This window comes from Rhizophagus irregularis, chromosome 15 (assembly GCF_026210795.1).
Source record: "Rhizophagus irregularis chromosome 15, complete sequence".
Taxonomy (NCBI): domain Eukaryota; kingdom Fungi; phylum Glomeromycota; class Glomeromycetes; order Glomerales; family Glomeraceae; genus Rhizophagus; species Rhizophagus irregularis.
The window spans coordinates 592189-613804 of NC_089443.1; the positions used below are offsets into that span (position 1 = coordinate 592189).

Sequence of the window (21616 nt, forward strand, 5' to 3'; positions counted from 1 at the left end):
ATGGAATGGATTGAAGAAAAGATTAAGAATGAGGATATCCGATATTTTGATTATGATCAATTTAATGAAATCTCCATAATTGGTCGAGGAAGGTTCGGTATAGTGAGTAAAGCTAATTTGGCTAATACGGGATTGGTCGCATTAAAAACTATTTGTAGTGAAAATTCAGAAGAGGAACATAGTGAGTTTAATGATGAGTTTGTGAAAGAGGTATAAATCACTTTTTTATATTGTACAGTATATTATCTAGTATATACTATAAATAAAATTAATTTTGTTCTACCATATTTTTTTTTTAGTTGAAACTTCTTCGCGAGGTTGATAGTCATCCAAACATCAATCGTTTTCTGGGAATAACAAAAGGTTTATTATTAGAGATTATTATTTAATGATAATTTATTTATACAATCTAATCTAACTTATTTATATTTATAATTAATAGATTCTGAGTATTATATTTTGGTGTTGGAATACGCTAATGAAGGACATTTAAAAGGTTACTTGAACAAAAATTTTGCTTCATTGAAATGGAATGATAAAATTCGAATGGCATTGGATATTATCAGTGGACTGAAATTTCTACACTCCAAAGAAATAATCCATAGGGACTTGGTAAAAGAGTATTATTTGCTTTATAGTATTTTATTCGTGATCAATAATTCAATTAATATTGTCATTACATTGTAGCACTCAAAAAATATATTGGTAAACAATGGAAAATTAATAATTGCAGACTTCGGATTATCTAAAAAGTTGGCGGAAGTTATAACTAATTCAGCGGGTAATAGATATGGGGTGGTTGAATATGTTGAACCACAATGTTTTAAAAATATCAACTATAAAAAAGATAAGAAGTCCGATATTTATAGTTTAGGTGTTTTATTATGGGAAATTTCAAGTGGGCGTCGTCCTTATTCTGACTGTCCACGAAATTTACTTAACGATCACATTAGAGAAGGTAATAGAGAAAAACCAATTGAAGGTACACTTCCAAAGTATCAAAAACTTTATCAAATATGTTGGGATGACAAACCAAAATCAAGACCCGACATTGAAGAAGTACATGAAATTATAAGTCAATTAAATATTGAGGATACTTTCAATCTACAATTTCCGCAACCTAATATACACAATATTGATGACATTAGTAAAGAAAATGATCATGATGATTTATCTATTTCTTCTAATTATTCAAATCGAAGTAAGTTTAATATATTAATTATATTGATTAATAACAATGTTTTCTATCATTAATAATTTAATTGTTATAGTCGATGCTGTCAATAGCTGTAATAATGACGATAACGTAAAGAAATTTGAAGGAATTTTCAAATCATCGGACTATGATTTGGATATAGATGAAAGAAAACTAAAATATAAGGATTATAACATCATTTTATGTGAAAAATGTAACGAAAAATTTTATGGTTATTGGTATTGTAGAAAATGTTGCATTAACGAAATTGAAGAAGAAAAATATCGTATGTTACATGGAATATGTAAAGGATGTTCTCAAGCAATGAACATTCCCTGTTGGTGTCAATCTTGCGATTCAAATAGACTTCGACTAGATTTTGATAAGTGGACCAGCGGAAATAATTATGTTGATGAGTTAATAAAAGACAATCAATCTTCGGCTTATAGCAAACATATTTTAGAATGGATCCCATACGAAAATTTTACAGACTTTAAATTTATAGCTCGAGGAGGCTTTTCTATAGTATACTCTGCAACTTGGACAAATGGACGAATCGAAAAATGGGATCATGGATCTAATATCTGGAAAAGGTCAGGATCATTCAAAATTGCTTTAAAAATATTAAATAATTCAAGGGATTTAAGCGAAGAATTCCTAAATGAGGTATGTTTAAATGGGAATATAAATTAGGTTTCTTTTTCTTCATATTAATTAATCATTTTTTTTTTTAATTTAGTTAAAATTTTTGAAGGAGTTTTCCAATTATTGTTATAAACATATAATAGAATGTTATGGTATAACACGAGAACCACTTACTCTTAATTATGCGTTAGTATTTGAATTAAAAGATTGCGATTTGCGTGATTATCTTAATAATTATTATAAATCATTAACATTGAAAGACAAATTAGACATTATAGAACGCATTTGTTTGGGACTAAACTGTATTCATAGTTGTAATATAATTCATAGAGATCTTCACTCGGGAAATATTTTGCTTTCGTCCAAAAAGATATCAGATGTATCTATTTGTGATTTTGGACTTTGTGGACTAGCGAGTGAAATAAAATCAGAAAATTCAAAAGAGAACATCTACGGAATAGTGCCATATATTGCCCCTGAGGTACTGCGTGGCGATGAATTTACACAGGCATCAGATATATATTCATTAGGTATAATTATTAATGAAATAATTTTTGGAAATCAACCTTTCAATAGTCGGCCGTATAATGAATACCTCGCAATCGATATAGTATGTGAAGGATTACGTCCAAACATTAGAGATATAACGCCGGAACCTTTGAAAGAAATGATTCAAAAATGTTGGGATGAAAATCCTAGAAACAGACCAAATACTGACGAAATTTATGATATGTTACGGGATTATATGTATACAAAAAATGAAGGAAATAAGGAACATTATTATAACTTCAGGAAATACACAAAACAATATGAAAAAGCCAAGAATTTATCATATAATTTAATCAACGAATTCCACGACTTTATGACAATATTGCCATCAGAGTCACAAGTAAGTCGATCTTCATCGATTATTATTATAGAAACAACAAAAACAGGTAAAATAATCATCGTATTTTATTTATTTACTGTAAGTCGAGTATTTAATTAAATTATTAAAATTCATTAAAATTATAATAATAGCAGATTTTCTTGAATATAATGATTGTGGAACTGTTGTCCGTCTTGATGGTATGTAATAATGACTGCGCTTCAGGCTTGATAACGGTTTCCGTTTCATGTAGAATGTAGATATATGTAATAAAATTAAATACTTTCCAACAAGCACAAACATTTGATTCTTCATTATAAATAAACCGGTAATACGAAAGTAGTGTAAAGACTAAATTATATTAGTATTATAGTTTAGTGGCGCAGTTTAATATTTATTTTTAATATATAGGGAAATTTATATTAAGATAGTTTACTAGCATTTTAGGTAACAAATGGTGAGTATAGGAATATGTGTTATACTATTATAAAAGGTCAAAATTATTATCGTGTATCGAACATTTTATTATTAATAGAGGATTATACTCAGTTGTATGTATAACGTTTAAAATGAGTAAAATATTAATATTTTATATTCAACGGTTTAATTTTAAATTTATTTTTGTTATATTTCTTTCATTATATATTATTATATTTATAAAATAATAGCTTTATATTTGTAGTTCGAGAAATTAATATTTTTCATACTGCAAGTTTAATTAGAACTGATTTAATTATTAAATTTATGGTGTTCTAAGCCAATAACTAAACATTAATTTACTGCAGATTTAATTCATAATTATGTTCTTTCACATAATGGGAAAATAAAAAAATTTTTTTACATTAAATTTTAATAATTTATCATATGAGGTAATGACAATTTTCGTTTGTGAATCGAAAATTTGGATCGATAAATTTATAATTGTTAATGAAATATTAAAAATTTATGTTGCTATTTATAAATTTTGCCTTTAGTTATGCAGATTGTCTTTTCGGAAAATTCCAGTAATTCGTGCAACGTGTTTTATACTTAAAGGATAAAAAAAAATTGATTAAACTTAGCATAAAAAATCTTTTTTGCTTTATTATTATTGATATGGTATAAAATCAAAACGTCAGAAGTAGACTAATGGTTTTGACTATGATTTGGATGAAGATGAAAGAAAATTAAAATATAAGGATTATAATGTTATTGTATGTGAAAATGTATAGTTGGCATTGTAGAAAATGTTACGTTAACAAAACTGAAGAAAACATCGTATGTTACATAGAATATGTAAAAAGACTTCTGATTGTAATATCAAATTGTTTGACAGCAACAGCACAGAAAATCATTTGAACTTCTTAAATGTCAAATAAATTAACTCTTAATGTTAAACTTCTGTCCAGTCCGTATATTATTATTATTTCATACATATAAAAAAATTTATTATTTACCATGATGTGATGATGGCAAATTTTTTTTATTATTAAAAATAACCATAGAAAAAATAATTGCTTTGTAAAAATTACATCATTTAAGGAATAGTTTTTTTTACCACAATAAATAAATTAAATATTATTGAAAAAAAACTAATACTGTGCAATAAGCAATAGCCAATCAGGTTTTATAATGTAATAATTATTTTATTAATAAAAATTTTATTAACAATTGAATTTAATGAATACTGTACGACTGTACGTATAACAAATTAAAATTTTGTGCTGCACTGGCACTATATAATAAAGAGTCAATAAGGTGCGCATGTGTTAATATTTCGGTCATTTATCCTTATTAGACAGATAATGAACCTGTGCGACATAATTCACAACTCTCACGTGATCTTGCGTATATAATTGACTACGAATAACGCTACAGTCGCTACACCGAATTTTCATATTCAATACAAAATGGAATTAACTCAAAAGCCTAAAAAGTGGAAATATAATGGCGAATATCAGGTAAAATAATTTTTATACTGATAGATGATGTAAATTTAATATTTATTACATATTATTATTTATTTAATAAAAAGGTGCATGTTACTAATTCTTTAACTGAATCGGACGATGTTGATGAAAAAATAGTTTACATGGAAGATTTAAAAAAAAGAGAAGAAGTATATGGGATATGTGTTGAATGTAATGAGCCTGGAACAGGGAAGGAATGGTGTCAACCTTGTAATGCTAAAAGATTTAAGAAAAATTTTAAATATTGGACTAGTGAAAACAAAGATATTGATGAATTAATACAACAATCACAAATGAATGCTGTACATTCTACAAAGTGTCTTGAATGGATATCCTATGAAAATTTTAAAAATATTGTTCCTATTAATAAAGAAAATTCCAGTAAAATTTATTCAGCTGACTGGCCCAAAGGAAATATTTATTCATGGAATATTGAGAATAAAGAATGGAAGCGTTATTCAAATAAAAAAGTTGCACTAAAAAGTTTAGCTAATTCTTCTGATATAAGCATAGACTTATTAAACGAGGTAATTAAAAAATAATGAATTAAATTTATTAAGAAATTTTATTTATTTTATTCTAAATTTATTTTTGACATTTTATATTAGGTTAAATCTCATATTCAGATTTATACTAAGAATATTATTCAATTTTATGGAATAACACAGGATCCGAATACTAAAAATTATATGATTGTTTTACAATACTGTAAAGATGGAAATTTGAGAAATTATATAAATCAATCTGATAAGTATATAAATTATGAATTAAAAATTGATCATTTATTTCAAATTTCAAGAGGCCTTTTATATATTCACAACTCTGGAAAAATTCACACAGACCTTCATTCAGGCAATATATTATTTGATGATGTCCCATTTATAAGTGGTTTGGGGTTGGGTCGATCAGAAACTAATGTTGAAAAACAAGGTGATTTACCTTGTATGGCCCCGGAAGTTTTGCATGGGTACGGATATACAAATGCAACAGATATTTATTCATTTGGAATAATAATGAATGAATATATATCAAAAGAATTTCCTTATGATATTCCTAATAATTATATTTTAGCAGTTAAAATATGTAATGAAGGGCTTAGACCAAAAATTTCTGAAAATATGCCAAAATTATTTACAGATTTGATTACTAAATGCTGGGATGCTAATGTGAAAAATAGACCAACTGCTAAAGAATTATATCAAATCTTAAATAAATGGAATAAGGAAAAATATTATAAAGATAGTGAAATTTATTTTCAAATAAATAAATGTGAGAAAAATGAAAGTATTCGAACTTATCCCGTAAAAAATTTATCATCTGAACAGCAAATAATTCGACAATTCAAATTGAACCATGGATTATTCTTGGATGGACGTAGTATAAAACCTAGTGAACACGCTATATTTATTGAAGATGGCAAATTGAATATGAGTTTATATGATAGTCAACCTTTAGTTTATGTTTCCGTAAATGTCAATGACTCTCGTGTAAATTTATTGAGTTTCAATTCTGATAACAATATTGATTATGACAAAACTTTACGTCTATCAGATATATGTATTAATTTTCCAGTTGCTGAAATTTCTTATACAGCTAATTTAACAGAATCCTTTCTAAACTTTATAAATAATGGAGTAACATCATATGAAAGATATGGCCATCTATTTGCAAGAAAAGTTTTGGTTGGCGGTAAATTATTCATTAATGGCCTTAAATCAGCCACTTCAGCACAAGCTGATGCATTTAAGTCTAACTTATCTTGGATATATAATTTAGCTAGGTATAATAAAGAAACCTCATTTATGAATCTACCTACTTCGGATTTTTTTCCTAGGGTAAGAACATTAGATGGAGAAGACTTAAATACTTATGAGAAATTAACAAATTGGATGACCAACTTGTACCAAAATAATATGATTGATATCATTTCGTATAATAATCTTATTCCCGTTTCTGAATTAAGGTTCAGTGAATCATCATCAATAGATGAGAAACAACCTGGAGTTGTTAATTTCAAAGAGAGATTAAGTTTTGAAGATTGGGCAGTATACGCTAATTTAATAAGATGGATTAATGAAAATAATCTTTTCCAGGGTCTAATAATTGATAAGCATTTTGAATTAGCGTTTAGCAAAAAAATAGCTGTTAATTTCACTAAAATTCCTGATGTAGATTCAAGTAATAATTCTTATTTGAAAATGGTAAGGTCAACAACAAAGGTAGAGGAATTTTTGACATCTAATAATATTTTTTCTATTAAAGATATAGGATCTTTTCCATTTATTAATGAAATTATTAGATCTGAAAATATAAGTTATAAAGATTGTACCCATTTATTAGTAAAGCTCGAAAGATATAGAATTACGTCTGATATTGTACCTTCAGAAGAATTCAAACAAGACATAGTAAAAGCGCTTGAAAGTATGAAGCCATTTATGTGCTTACAAAATGTATTTGATGAATATGGCTATTTTTTTTCATTAAATATCGTCTTGGGAAAATCCCTTAAAAATATTTCACGAACCCCCTTATCATATAATTCTGAAGAGATATATTTAGAAACAGAGTCTTTAAAATCACACTTGGATAAATTGAATGTTTCATATCTTTTAACGAAAAAAGGAGACGTTATTAAAAAAAAAGATCTGTCTAATTGGATTCAAAATACAAATAATGATCTAGAAGTTATTGAATTTGATAATATAATTCCTTTATATCATATTCTTGAAATAGAGCAACAAAAGAAAATAGATGTCATCTTAAATAAGAACGATAAGCTTAGAATTGTAATGACGGGAATTGAGGAATTGAAAGATTTAGATATTAAAAATACTGAACATTATAAACGAATAAACATAGAAGCATCTTTGGAAGATAAGGATTATGAAGTTTTTGGATCTGTTATTTCTAAAGATAATTTAAGATTAGAGAATTTTTTAGTTACATTTGGATTATATGACATTAATAGATTTAATGCAATGATAAAAACTTCCAAGAATACAAATACTAATATTACGGAATGTTATATTTTGTGGATGGTTATTGGAAATCCTTCAAAATTATCAGTTTTTAGCCCAAGTAATCGAGAGTTTCAAGTTGATTGTATTAAAAAGTCTATAACATTACAATCAAATAATTCTTACTACCCAATTAAAACTTCTTATAGATTATCTGAAGGATGTGCGATCTCCTTCAATGCATATTATCCAACAACAAATTATGAGCCTATGCCTATAAATATTAAAATTAAATTGGTTAGCTGGTCGGAAGATTGTATTTATTTTCAAATATTTGAACCGAATCTAGATAGTTCGGATGTAATTTCTGATGATTATGACCAACTTACAGATATTGAAATAACAATATGTGTTTTATATCCAAATTATGAAAATTTAAAGATCGATAATAGGAACATAGAAAATTCCCATGATTTAATTGGTTGTATTCTAACTGAAAGTACAAAAGGTATGTTGAAAATTTAATTATATTTTTTCATTTTCAAAAATTATTATACTGTATATCTTATATATCATAATATATCATATTCAAATAGTTATTCCGTTTCCAAAATTTTTTCCTTTAATTTCTGAGATCAGTAATGTTCTTAATGAAATTATTGAAATAACACAAACCACTGAATATTATAAACGAATTTGTGATATGTTAAAACAACGAGTTGATGCTGTAGATTTGGCTGTGCGTGATTTTAAAGTTAAAAAATATAATCAAGGATTTTTCAATCATAATAACTATATTTATTTGCAAAAATTAGTTAATGTTATAACACAAATTAAAAATTTTATGACAGAAATTTCTCAAATGAAAACTTTGATAAAGTATATACAAGTGGAAAGTATTGAGAAAACTTTCAAAGATTTATGTTATGAATTTGATGATTGTATTTATTCATTGGCTTTTGCTATCACCATTAAAAATTCTGATGTATTTGAACAATTAAAAGCTGATCAAGAAGATTTAACTCAGGTAGGTATAAAATTTATTCCTATGTATAATACACTGTAAAAATGTATTTAATATGTTTATTATTCACAATTATAGTATCTGAGAAATATGGACATTGACACAAAAAAATCTAATGATGATGTAACAGAAGTTGAAACTATCATGAAATTAAATTTTGTTAATTATGAAAAAACTTTTCGTAAAAATTGGCATGTGACTAAACGGGTTAGCGTTAAAAATAAAAGTGAAGAATTCGCTTTTAAAATTATCTCTGAAGAGGAAAAAAGTATGATACAAAATCAAATCACAATTCTTAAAAAACTTCATGACTGGCAAAATATTATAAAAGTTTATGGACTTACTTGTAAGGGAAATAAATGGTATTTAGTGTCTGAATGGGCCAAATATGGAAACTTGCGTGAATATTATACAAACTATAAAGATCGATTCGACCTTAGGTTAAAATTACGTATGTCCCTTGATATCGCCCGCGGATTAAATTTTTTAAGAACCGTTGAAGTAATAAGCATTATAAAAGTTTTCATTTATTGCTTTACTTATTTATTTACATTTTTAATTTATTTTTTGTTTTTCTTTTTAGATTGCGCACCATGACATTAGAGCAGAGAATATATTAATTACATTACACGAGGCAGCAAAACTAGCAAATTTTAAATTAAGTCGTTATATAACTGCAAAATCATTAGAACAAAGCCAAAATTTAGAACGAGTTCGTTATTGCGCTCCCGAACTATTAGAGAGAACTTACAACTTCAAATATGATCATAAATGTGAAGTTTATAGTTTTGGAATTTTGCTTTGGGAAATTGCAGAAGAAAAAATTCCTTATGAACAGTATAAGGATATTGTAAAAATAACTGATTTGGTATGCAACAATAAATATCGGGAATCCTTTTCAAGAGACAGCCGAATGCCTTTATCATTCACAAGCTTAGCGCTTGAAGGTATGTAAAAATATGTGTATGATTTACTATTAAATATTAATCATCTTTTTCATTTTTAGCTGTTGATCATGATCCAGATTTTAGACCAGAAATCTCTAAAATGTTTGAAGTTCTCAATGATTGTTTTGAAGAATCTGAATCCCGAGTATCTAATGTAAGTAAAAATAAGTGCATCTATATTTAATACGAATCAATTGTAATAGAGTATCTTCCTTTATGATATATTATTATATTGTACTTAGTATTATCTAAGAGTTGCTAAAGAAGTTGAAGAAGTTGGAACTAATATGAGAGACTTAACTAATGATATTTTTTCAATGACCTTAAAAGCCAATTCGACGAATAGTATGGTGAAAAAACTTTTAGATGAACAAACTAAAAATGCAAAAAATGATAGTGAGAAAAATGATGATGATAAATTAAATGAAATGATTCAATCGAGGATTGATAAAATTTTCGCAGTACGTCAATTAAGAATATCCGATTACGAAAAAACTAATGAGAAGCCACATAAAGACGGGCGCGTGACTAAATGGGTTAATATTAAAAATAAAAGTGAAGAATTCGCTTTTAAAATTGTTTCTGAGGAGGAAAGATCTAACGTACAGAATCAAGTTACAATTCTTAAAGAACTTCATGATTGGCAAAATATTATGAGAATTTATGGATTTACTTGTGAAGAAAATAAATGGTATTTGGTATCTGAATGGGCTGAATATGGTAATTTGCGTGAATATTACACAAATTATAAAGATCGATTCGACATTAGATTAAAATTACGTATGTCTCTTGATATTGCTCGTGGATTAAATTTTTTAAGAGCCGTTGAGGTAAACATTATGAAAGTATTCATTTATTGCTTTAATTATCTATTTACTTTTTTAATTTAATTTATTTTTTTTTCTTTTTAGATTGTACATCATGATATTAGAGCTGAGAATATATTAATTACATTACACGAAACAGCAAAGCTAGCAAATTTTAAATTTAGTCGTTCATTATTCGCAGCTACATTAAAACAAAGTCAAAATTTAGAACGAGTTCGTTATTGCGCCCCTGAATTATTAGAGAGCGCTCATAACTTCAAATATGATCATAAATGTGAAGTTTATAGCTTTGGAATTTTACTTTGGGAAATTGCAGAAGAAAGAACTCCTTATGAACAATATAAGGATATTGTTAAAATAGTTGATTTGGTACGTAATCAAAAATATCGGGAATCATTTTCAGAGGATAGTCGAATGCCTCCATCATTCATAAAATTAGCAATTGATGGTACGTAAGAATAATATGTAAATATGCGTTATTAAATTTCTATTAATAATTCATCCATTTTAGCTGTTAATCACGACCCAGAACTTAGGCCGAAAATTACTGATACATTTGAAATACTTAGTTGTTGCTTCAAAGATTATGTAGGACTTCCTTCAAAATTTACCTAATGATCCATTTAGATACAAATATGAAAAATGTTTTTTTAGAAAATTTTCAAAATGTTTTCAAAAACTTAAAAATTGAAACTAGCCGTCTAATGTTAGCGATTTTCGCTAAATATAATAGAAATACTAATTAAAAAAAAATGGAGTATTTTTTTTAATCCACCAGAGACCCAAAGAACCAGCGCCTAACTATTATAGAATAAAAGAACGAAATATAAATAAAAGATGTTTCACTTTTTAAAAGTAGGAAAAAACAAAAAAGAAAAAGAAAGGGGAAAAGACGAAAGGAAAAATAGAATAAAGGTTGAGAAAAAAGTTTAAAAAAGTAAAAAAAAGACTAAACTAACTGTAGCTGTATTATTTAGTAAAATAGCAGTGTATCACAGATTAGTGTTTCGATCCGGATAAAACCTCAAATATTTTAACGTGGGATTATGATTAAAAAAGGTTACAAATTTCGGCTTTGAGTGGACTATAATTTCGGCCAGAATTAAAATAATATTATTCCATAAATTTTTATTAATTTTGGTGGTCCCAGCCTAAATTAACCGAGCCGGTATCCGGATAAAAACCGGATAAAACCGCTACGGATCGAAACTCTATCACAGATACCCAATTTTATATATATATGTATATATATATATCGAACTTAGAAGTTAAAAACATTAGTATTTTATTATGACTTTTATAGAAAATTTACAATACGTTTATATTATTAGTTTATCATATTTATAAAAAAATTAAAAAATTGCTGAATCATCTTTAGAAATCTGTCAATTCATTGTTAATTTCTCCAAATCAATTTTTTTCTATCTATATTTGCTATTTTTAAAATAAATATTATAATTTTATAAAGATTTTGAAACATCAAAATGCGAATTCACCAAATCACTGGGTTTCTGCAAGTAAGCAGTAAGCGCCATTAATTTATATAAATGAGCCGGTACATTACACAATTCAAATTTTTTTATACAAGGAGTAGTCTAAACGGCTCCACTTTTTTTTTATTATATAGATTATGATTATCATACGGTAACAAAAAGCTTGTTAAGGAACTGGCTAAAACATAATTACATGCATTTCGAGAAAACCTATATTATACCAACGAATTCATATTAAAGATTTGCATATTGTAAAATGTCAATACTTTTAAAATACATTACGTGCTTTTTGTTTGTTCCACACTTGTCTTCTGAAAATGGCATAGTCGGTTATCTTTATACATATAAAACCGGCGTTTGTTTCTACAAATAATTACTATCCACCCTAAATAATTTATATATCAAAATATGAATTCTCTTCTCGGTATATGTGAAGAATGTAATCAAAATAATACTGGATATAAGTGGTGTAACAAATGTAATGCAAAACATTTTCAACAAAATTTTGAAAATTGGACTAGTGGAAATGAAGATATTAACAAATTTATTTAAGATACTCAATTATCAGCAGATTATTATAATGAAGTATTGGAGTGGATACCTTACGATAAATTTAATAATATTGAGTTTATTGTAAAAGGAGGATTTGGTAGAGTATATAAAGCAACATGGATTGATGGATATATACAAAATTGGGAACGACATAATCCAAATATGTTTGTAGCTCTGAAAAGTTCAAATAATTCAAAAATGTTGCACGAGAATTTATCAATGAGGTATAAATTTATTTATTTATGAAATTTAAAATATAATATTTATTTACATTTCTTTTTAATGTGTGTAGATTACACTGCACCATAAAATTAATTATCGTATTTCATCTGTTACTTCGCTTTATGGGATAACGTAACAAAGAATTACATAATAGTTTTGAATTATGCAGAACATGGAAGTCTACGAAATTATTTAGATGTTAATTATGACAAATTAGGTTGGAAAGATAAGTTTGGCATTATACTACATATTGCAAATGGACTTAAGTTAGTTCATGAAAATGAATTAATTCATCGAGATTTACATATTGGTAATATATTAAAATTTTCTAATGATAAAGTTTGTATAACTGATTTTGGATTATGTAGACCTGCGGTTTATAACAAATTAGAAAATAGTAAAAATATATATGGGGTTTTACCTCATATTGCTTCCGAAGTTATAAGAGGACAAAGTTATACCAAGGCTGCCGACATTTATAGTTTTGGTATAATTATGTATCTGGATTACCTCCATATTATGATGTGAGTCATGATAAAAGTTTAGCAATAAGAATTTGTCAAGGATTAAGACCAAGATTTAATATTAAAGTGCCCAAATTAATTGTGGGTTTGATTAAAAGATGTTTAGATAGTAATCCATCAAATCGACCAACAGCAAAAGAAATTCGTAATATTTTATACCCATTATGGAATGATATTGATAATCAGATAGAATTAAAAAAGCAAACTAAAGCAGAAGAAATTAATAATAGTATTGTACCACCGACTGGTTTAGCTTTATCATATAAAACACATTCAGAAGCTATTTATACAAGTAGATTACTTAACTTTAATGATCTTCCTGAACCTAAAGATTCTGACGATTATTACGAACAAAATGATGTTATAATAAGCAATGAATATTCAGGTAATTAATGTTTTTTTTTTTATTAAAATATTCAAAAATATTCAAAAATATTATTTTATTAAATAGAATCTTTACAAATTGACATTTCTCAATTAAAATAATGAACTTATTATATAGATTTTTTTTCTTTTATTGATAAATGATTAATTTAGAGCTTATTTTTTTACATTACAGATGAAATAAGGATAATAAGATCATTTAATCACTTTAATATAGTTTTTAACCTTACTTGTTTTTAAATTATAGATAGCATAATTTTTTTTATCCTATTATTAAATATTATATTAAGATAAAATATACAATTATAGTTTTATTAAATATGTTTTCAGATTTAAATAATTTTTCTTAATAAAATTAAATTTAAATACTTTAATTAAAAATATAGATTGCATAGATGGTAACAACATTGTAGAAACCTTGAATTTTTGCAAGGTATCGTTATGTTACAACTGGGCATTTTAGTCATTTTACGGACAAGATTTTTCCGCTCATATGACTATTCCATACACATCTTACTGGACATATGATATTGAGACACCTAAAGCAGGGACTTGGTTTGATGTTTGGCTTGCAATATATTGGAGTTGTGATAATGGTACTGTTGAAGATATAGATTGTTGTCATGAAAATTTACACTATCGAGGTTATGTCAAATAAGTTTGCTTAACCAGATTTATTCTTTCTGATGTATTATAAATTTATGATTTATAATGCATCGTGAAATTTGAGGCACAGTTAATTTAATATACGCTGATATATTTACTTTTAATATTGTCATATCTTGAATTTTTTATAATATTAATAAAATATTTTTTCACTATTTATTAATGATAAAAATACGTGATTACTACCATTTGCATTACAATAAGACAAATCTAAATAAATTAAATTCACAATCATTATTTATTTATTTATTTCATTTTATATTTTTCAGTATTTTATAATTCTGTAAATATTAAAATTGCAAACGTTAACCTCTAAGTAAAGTCAAAAACGGCCATCTAAACTGCCCTTATTCCTTAAGTAAAGTTGTATCTGATCAGAATTTTTTCGCTCTCTGTCAATTCCAGATTGTATCGCTAATGAAGAATCTTATATTAGCATGTTTCTCATTCAAATATTAGCGTTGGAATAGGATAGTGCGATGTTTGATTATTATTATATTATTACTAGTTGTTTAATAATTGAACTGTTTTCTTTCTACATATTCATTTGCAATGATACAAATTAAAAATAACTTAGCTTTGTTAATTGAATAATTATACAATTAAATAAATGATATGCCATTATTCAATTGTTTAATGTATTAAATCGAAATCACTTCATTTAATAATTAACCATCAATTTTTTTTTTACACATGAAAGGCCATTCTTAAAAGCAAGCTTTTTTTTTCATGAGATTCCTTTAAAAGCAAGAATTTAACAGCAAATGTATGTAATTTTACACGAGAAAAAAGATATAATAGTAGTTATCCAGGTAGATTTTCTATAAAATACAAAAAAACCGATTTTAATAAAAAGAACTTTTAATGAGAATTCTTAACTAATAATAAATATTTTACCACTATTGGACTTAATTTTACAAAAGAAGAGTGCGTACTGCGTATGATAATATATAATTTTGCTAATTTTATGTAATGAGATACAGTTTATACTCAGCAAAAAATACTGAATTCTATAGTTCATGGTTTTGCCAATTCACATTATACTGAACTCAGATTAGATTCAATAGGGCTCCGAAAAATACATCACATTTGAGTTTGCTTAAAAAGAACCAAAATTTTCATGAAAATCTTGCCTTTTTTAGATAGTGCCGGCCTAAATTTTATTGTCCGTTTTGATACTGGCCAGCATTATCATAATTCCGGCCCTGAAAAGTTGCTTATTTTAGGTCAAAATCTTACCGATCATTTATGACCTCCATATATATTTTCGGGGTCCTGATTCAATTGTAAAAAATATTATCGGCTCTAATTGCTTCTTGTCAAGATTTAATCGTATTATATGAAATTTTTTTAAACTATGTGATATTAAAGCAAATCCGAATAAATATGAATTATTAGTGATCGGATAATGAATCTGATGATTATATTATAATGCTGGGTGGAACTAAAGTAAAAATTAATTTTAGTAATGACGGAGTTAGGTTTTTTAGGAGTATGGATTAGCTATAACGTATAAAGTTAAATCTCATTCGAGTGATAAAGGGAATGACATGGCGGATGCGTTAAGTAAAATGGGTTCGCTCGAAAATAATGATGATTCAGAAATATTTATTAATATAAACAATAAAGTAACATGGAATATTTAGCTTTTTGGAGAAGAATATTGATTAAGGAGAGCCCTAGAGAATTCATGAAAAAATTAAATCAATATATAGGTCCTAGACATATGCAGATCAATGCGAATGAATATAATAGATATTGAGATTGATTGGAAATTATCATTAGAGATAATTATGAAAGAATTTAGATCAGATATTTCATGGAATAGTAACAATGAATGCGTAGCGTTTAACATTAAAAATTACTTAGAAATTTACCTACGATGAGCTTATTAAACAAAAGAAATCCAGAAATTTATTCACGAAGTATGTGTTAGATGTAATAGAACGGTGGAAAACTGGATACATATTTAAATTTGTAGTGAGAATAATGTCACAATGATTCAATAATCAATGTAGCATACGATCAGTTGAAAGAACGATTAGAAAAAGTAGATATTAAAGTTTGATCATAGGTTATACGAAAAATTATTTAATATATTGAATGAACGATCTTTAATGATATTTAATGGAAGGAAGCTATAAAAGGGATAGTTAACAAGAGATTATTTTGTGAAATTAATAATAATTTATTTATAGACACGATTAAAGAATTTGTATCTGAAATAAAAGAACTAGCTAGGAAACATATGTGGAAAATTAGATGTGAGCGAGGAGGCTAATCAATAGGAACTAAGCAAAGGTATTAATAGAAATGTTAAACGAATGGAAACAGGAATGACTCGCTCTTTAATTAATTGCTATGGTATTAATGAGAAAGTTAAACAAAAGTTTATTAAAGATACTTTGAGTAGATGGATAGGTTATCATTTAGTGACGGGAAATAAATACTTGTTATTCCATGGGTATCAATGAATAACTGAAATATTCACCGATGTCTTGGGGGCCCCCCCGAAGGGAGGGGAGCCGGGAGCATCGGTGTATATGGAGTATTTATTAGATACCCATGGAATAACAGGTTTATCTCATTGTGTATGGCGTATACACCGATGGATTTTATACTTTTTTATACTTTTTTATACCGGTGGAATAATTTACAAAAAAATCCATCGGTGTATACATAATACCGATGGGATAATATTAAGGAAATATGGTCGACATTAGATTTATCGGATTTATGGAATTATCATAATTTAGTTGTATTTAGAAGTTCTAGGTATACGGAAGAATATTTTATATTAGATTAGATATTAGATTAGATACTTTATTGATGTGATACTTTTATGTCTATATTATAATTGATTAATATTTGTATAATTTTATAATACTAATAAAAAAAGAAAATTTTATAGTTAAAAATGTATATTTAAATTCGTTGTGCTACGTCGATTTCGATTTATAAATTAAATTAAATGCGCGTGATATAAACAAAATCGATTAAAATCGATAGTTACACAAACAGAAATTCCCTACGCTTCGGAAAATTAATCAAAAAAAAAAACTAAAAATATGTTCTGTTTACAAAACCAAATATTTTTTAAGTCTAAAATACTCTATTATCTTGTTGTTGTATTAGATTCTCTTATAATTTTTATTAAAATAACGCTAAAATAATAATAATTCTACACAATATTAACGAAACGTATAGATTAATACATAAATATTACATACTAACGAAATGTTAGCAAGTAATCATATACAAAACCTATAAAGCTACTAATAATACACTACACAGTGTGCAAAGAGTCTATTTATCGGAAAACACAAAAAATTAAAAATGTTTTAAAGTTTCGTAAGAGAGAAAACGGAGTGGTATGTAAAATGATCGACACCATATCAAATCTGAAATTTCTCAAAATCATAACCAAAATATCTCAACGTGTAACGGACAGACCATTTCAAAGTCAGTAATTTGGTCTTCACAGCTGAGGTGTGTTATAAGCATTTCATTTCTGAATTGATACTCTTAATCTCCCATCTATTATTTTCTATATTCCACTTTTTCTGCACTTTGTGATACGAAGTTTCTCTTAATATTTATTTTTATTTATTTATTTATTTATTATTAATTCATATTCCGTAAAAGAACCTGAGAAAATTGGAATTCGACTGTCTCACTCTGTCTGAATAAAGCGTTAACACTTCGGATAAAATGTATCCTAGAAACAGCGCCCAAGCTTTTCTTCCCTTATTTCCGAGTTTAATCATTCCGACGGGTTTCTAGTGTCTTTATTTTTTGTTTTAGATTTTTGTTTTGCTTTTTTCCGTTATAGAAACGAATCATCTCTTAATAATGATTTTTTTAATTCCAGGTGGCAAAACGGGAAGCCGATCTGCATGTGTATATCAAGTAACACCACCAAAATTTCTCCCCACGTGACAGGTGACATTTAAAGGGTTGTGAAAAAAATAATTTTGGGAGGCAAAAAAAACACGTACAGTGAAAACGCGGTGGGGTGTGATGCCGGCGATAAATATTATTAGGTCACGTGGGGTGAAAAATTTAGTGGGACAATGAGAATCTCACGTGCACAATGTAGCCAATCACGTTCATACTCCTTTACGTCCAATGCGTCCAATGAAAATCTCACGTGCATACTCGTGCATATTATCATTGGTTGTTATTATAATAACTTTATCCTTATTATGGGAAGCGAACTGCATGTATGTTGTTACTCCACATTAATTTAAGACCAATGAGACCTCACGTGCGTATTTTCGCAACTTCATTGGCCTAGTTTATTTATTATTTGTATAAAATTTCCCTTATGTATTTATTTATTTATTTAAATTATCTTAATTTTTAAAAGCATTATTTAATAAACCGATTTATTCAATATTCAATTTTGAGAATTTTGAAATGTTTATTTGAAACAATGAAAAATTAAAAGGAAAAAAAAAAATTTTTTTAAAAATTTTTGTGTGTCCGCCGCCGCCGAATGTGATCAGCTGAATGATTCGCTGAATGACTACTTACCCGGTTAATAAAACCCTATCAAATTAAATAAGCATACGATAGGTAATTTTTACACTAAGAAAAATATTTTTGTTTCGAAGCGATAGTAAACTTGTTATATAATAAAATTTACTATTGAAGAATTTTTCTTGTGAATCAAAATTTTGCTTAAGTATTCAAACATCTTTCAATAAAAAAAGTATTCAAGTTTCGACAATAATAAGTATTACTCTTGGATGTATTTCCATAAGAAAAAATTTTTTCTTTAGTATTTTTTCGAAAAAGCGAGGTATTATCCTTTAGGTTATTTTATTTTGCATATTAATTAGTTGAAAACGTAACATGATTTTTTCTTAAAAAGTTTCGAAAATAAACGGACCGACCATGTGATCCATGTTCAAAATGTTACAAGCTGAGTTGTCGTAAATGATTATAACATTCTATACATATAAAAAAAAAAGTTTTTTCTTCATAGTATTCTAACGTAGAATAAACAATTTACTTAAAATTGTAAGATAAAAAAAAAAATTTTTTTTATTTATAGTATTCCAATATACTCTTGAAATCACATATTACTGTAATATTACAAATTTTTTTTTTATTCCAAAAAAAAAAAGGATGTTCCATCACTACATCGCTTCCCATAATAAGAATAAAATTATTAGATAAGTACATGATGTTTGTGATAATGCGCACGTGAGGTTTTCATTGGACTCAATTTAATGTAAGGAGTACACATGCAGCTCGGCTTCCCATAATAAGGATAAAATTATTATTATAACTATTAACCAATGGTAATATGCACGTGAGGTTTTCATTGGAATTTAAGGAGTATGCACGTGATTGGCTGCATGCAAAAAAAAAATCATTAATATGCAGAACCTGTTTTTTTGTTACGTATACAAAATTAATTTCGATGAGAACCAATCGTTTTAATTTTGCATGATGTCAAGACGTCACTTTTCAGCTGTTTTATCACGTGTTGCAAATCACGAGTTAATTAAGTAAACCGCAGTAAATTACTGTCCCCGTGACATTTTATCTTTATATGAAAGAAAAAGGGGAAGTCGCACATAAAACCTAAATTAAGAAACCTAATGAAAGATTAACGCAGGAGTATGTTACATGCAGTTTCATGTTATCGCACGACAGAAGATGCTACCTAAAATAAGATAAATTCAATGAAATCCTTGTGATCCAAAATAAGTAGTATTTGAAAGTCCTTATTCAAACAATAATTCTCTGAGTAATTTTCTCTGAGTCACAATTCTACGTTTAGTACAATCGATTTTACGTATTTGCGAGCTACCTGTAACTCCGGTTTCACGTAATTTTTGTTTATCATTTTTACATAACAGAGAACGATGGTTATAATGTTTTTTTTATTAATATGCGATTTAAACATTGTGTGTATAAAAAATTCAGGTTTCTTTATTTATTTCACTGTTATTGCATATCCGGATATCTATATGAAATGAAACTTTTTATAGAAATTGTGAATTGTAAATTTAATAAATTTTTGTATAAGAAAAATATGCTTCAAAAATATTTTATTTATCAAGAGCCTTAAAATCTAAACATATTAACTTAATCTTACACTTTCTATTGAGACTTATTCTTTAATGTTAAAAATAACTATTAATAATTTCTAAATACCGTATAAACCTAAAATTTGATTAAATATTTTTTGTAAAAATTTTATATTCTTTTAATTATTCATAACCTTAAATTTATTGTAATATCATTTTAAGCCTAAATGTTTTGTTAAAAAGAAGAAAAAAAAAAATTATTAAACTGTATCAAAATTGTGATTGATCATCGCGGGGGAGCATGGTATTATCGAAATAACTTTGGCCGTCAGTTATTGAAACTGTTTGTCTCACATTGCTTTTTAATCCCATTTCACTCTCGGGGATTTGAAGAAAAAACCGTTTCAAACTTAGTTCGAGATTTAATTTTTGATACCAAGCTAATACATGTTTTCGTTTCAAGTCGTTTATATCAAAATCAATTCCGTAAATCTTTTTGTTCAATAAACCTATAACTGAAGGAGGTGATAAAATCTTACATTTAATATGTTTTGTATTAATAATATCATTTGAAATCTGATAGAAGAATTCATAGTCGTAATCGTCATAGTCATTTTGATTGTAATTTTGTAAAGTGATTTTACAAGCAACATTATAAATGAAATCATCGTTTGGTGGTTGATGGAATAATCTAAGTTCGTTCGCTTGTTGTGATGATTGAATAAGAATTTGGTCAATTGAAGTATTTGAGAAATCACTGGTAAATGGTAATCATAATGAATGAATAAATGTCAATCGAGAGTCAAATAAAATTGTAATATAAGTTTAAAATTTTAGGACACGAACCTTTTTAAAATTTTCTCTTGTAGAAAAGGAAGATCTTGTTTTAAACTTAGTTCGAGATTATATTTTTGACCCCAAGTTAATGTATGTTTACGTTTCAGATCGTTTAAATCGAAGTCAATTTCATAAAATTCCTTATTCAATATACTAATAATCAAAGAGGGTGGTAATAATTTACATGTGACGTAATAATTAGCATCTAAACCCTCATAAAAGAAATCGTAATCGTAATAACTATAATCCCAATTTTCAGAAAATTCTAAAATCATTTTAAAATTTACATGATAAAAATTATTATCATTTGGCGGTTGATAAAATAATCTAAACTCATTCAACTGCAAGGTTTGTTGCGCTGGTTGATATCTATTCATTGTTAATTTCTAAATCACGTGTTGCGGTAAGACTTGCGTTAAATTATGTTCTTTGCTTTTTTTTTGCTATATTGTATTTATTTATTTTAAAAAAAGAAACTTAGG

The 21616-nt window shown here is 26.8% G+C and overlaps 4 protein-coding genes across 4 annotated transcripts; 3 read left to right on the forward strand and 1 right to left on the reverse strand.

Annotated features, from left to right (window-relative positions):
* On the forward strand, nucleotides 1-2916 carry OCT59_006903 (uncharacterized protein; the record flags this gene model as incomplete). Its single annotated transcript, XM_066134950.1, has 8 exons — nucleotides 1-210; nucleotides 300-363; nucleotides 443-612; nucleotides 688-1201; nucleotides 1272-1861; nucleotides 1935-2026; nucleotides 2417-2775; nucleotides 2861-2916. The coding sequence occupies 8 exons, from the start codon at nucleotides 1-3 to the stop codon at nucleotides 2914-2916; spliced, it is 2055 nt and encodes a 684-aa protein (XP_065998379.1).
* Nucleotides 2917-4597: 1681 nt separating this feature from the next.
* On the forward strand, nucleotides 4598-11027 carry OCT59_006904 (uncharacterized protein; the record flags this gene model as incomplete). The annotated part of the gene is made up of 10 exons (XM_025308813.2): nucleotides 4598-4648; nucleotides 4723-5184; nucleotides 5266-8122; nucleotides 8211-8641; nucleotides 8717-9139; nucleotides 9222-9585; nucleotides 9645-9739; nucleotides 9828-10415; nucleotides 10497-10860; nucleotides 10924-11027. The coding sequence occupies 10 exons, from the start codon at nucleotides 4598-4600 to the stop codon at nucleotides 11025-11027; spliced, it is 5739 nt and encodes a 1912-aa protein (XP_025185433.2).
* Nucleotides 11028-13198: 2171 nt separating this feature from the next.
* On the forward strand, nucleotides 13199-13689 carry OCT59_006905 (uncharacterized protein; the record flags this gene model as incomplete). The annotated part of the gene is made up of 3 exons (XM_066135078.1): nucleotides 13199-13203; nucleotides 13302-13588; nucleotides 13655-13689. 3 exons carry the CDS (start codon nucleotides 13199-13201, stop codon nucleotides 13687-13689), a joined length of 327 nt encoding a protein of 108 aa, XP_065998380.1.
* Nucleotides 13690-20567: 6878 nt separating this feature from the next.
* Nucleotides 20568-21511, reverse strand: OCT59_006906 (uncharacterized protein; the record flags this gene model as incomplete). Its single annotated transcript, XM_025330069.2, has 2 exons — nucleotides 20568-21054; nucleotides 21144-21511. 2 exons carry the CDS (start codon nucleotides 21509-21511, stop codon nucleotides 20568-20570), a joined length of 855 nt encoding a protein of 284 aa, XP_025185432.1.
* Between the last annotated feature and the right edge of the window lie 105 nt (nucleotides 21512-21616).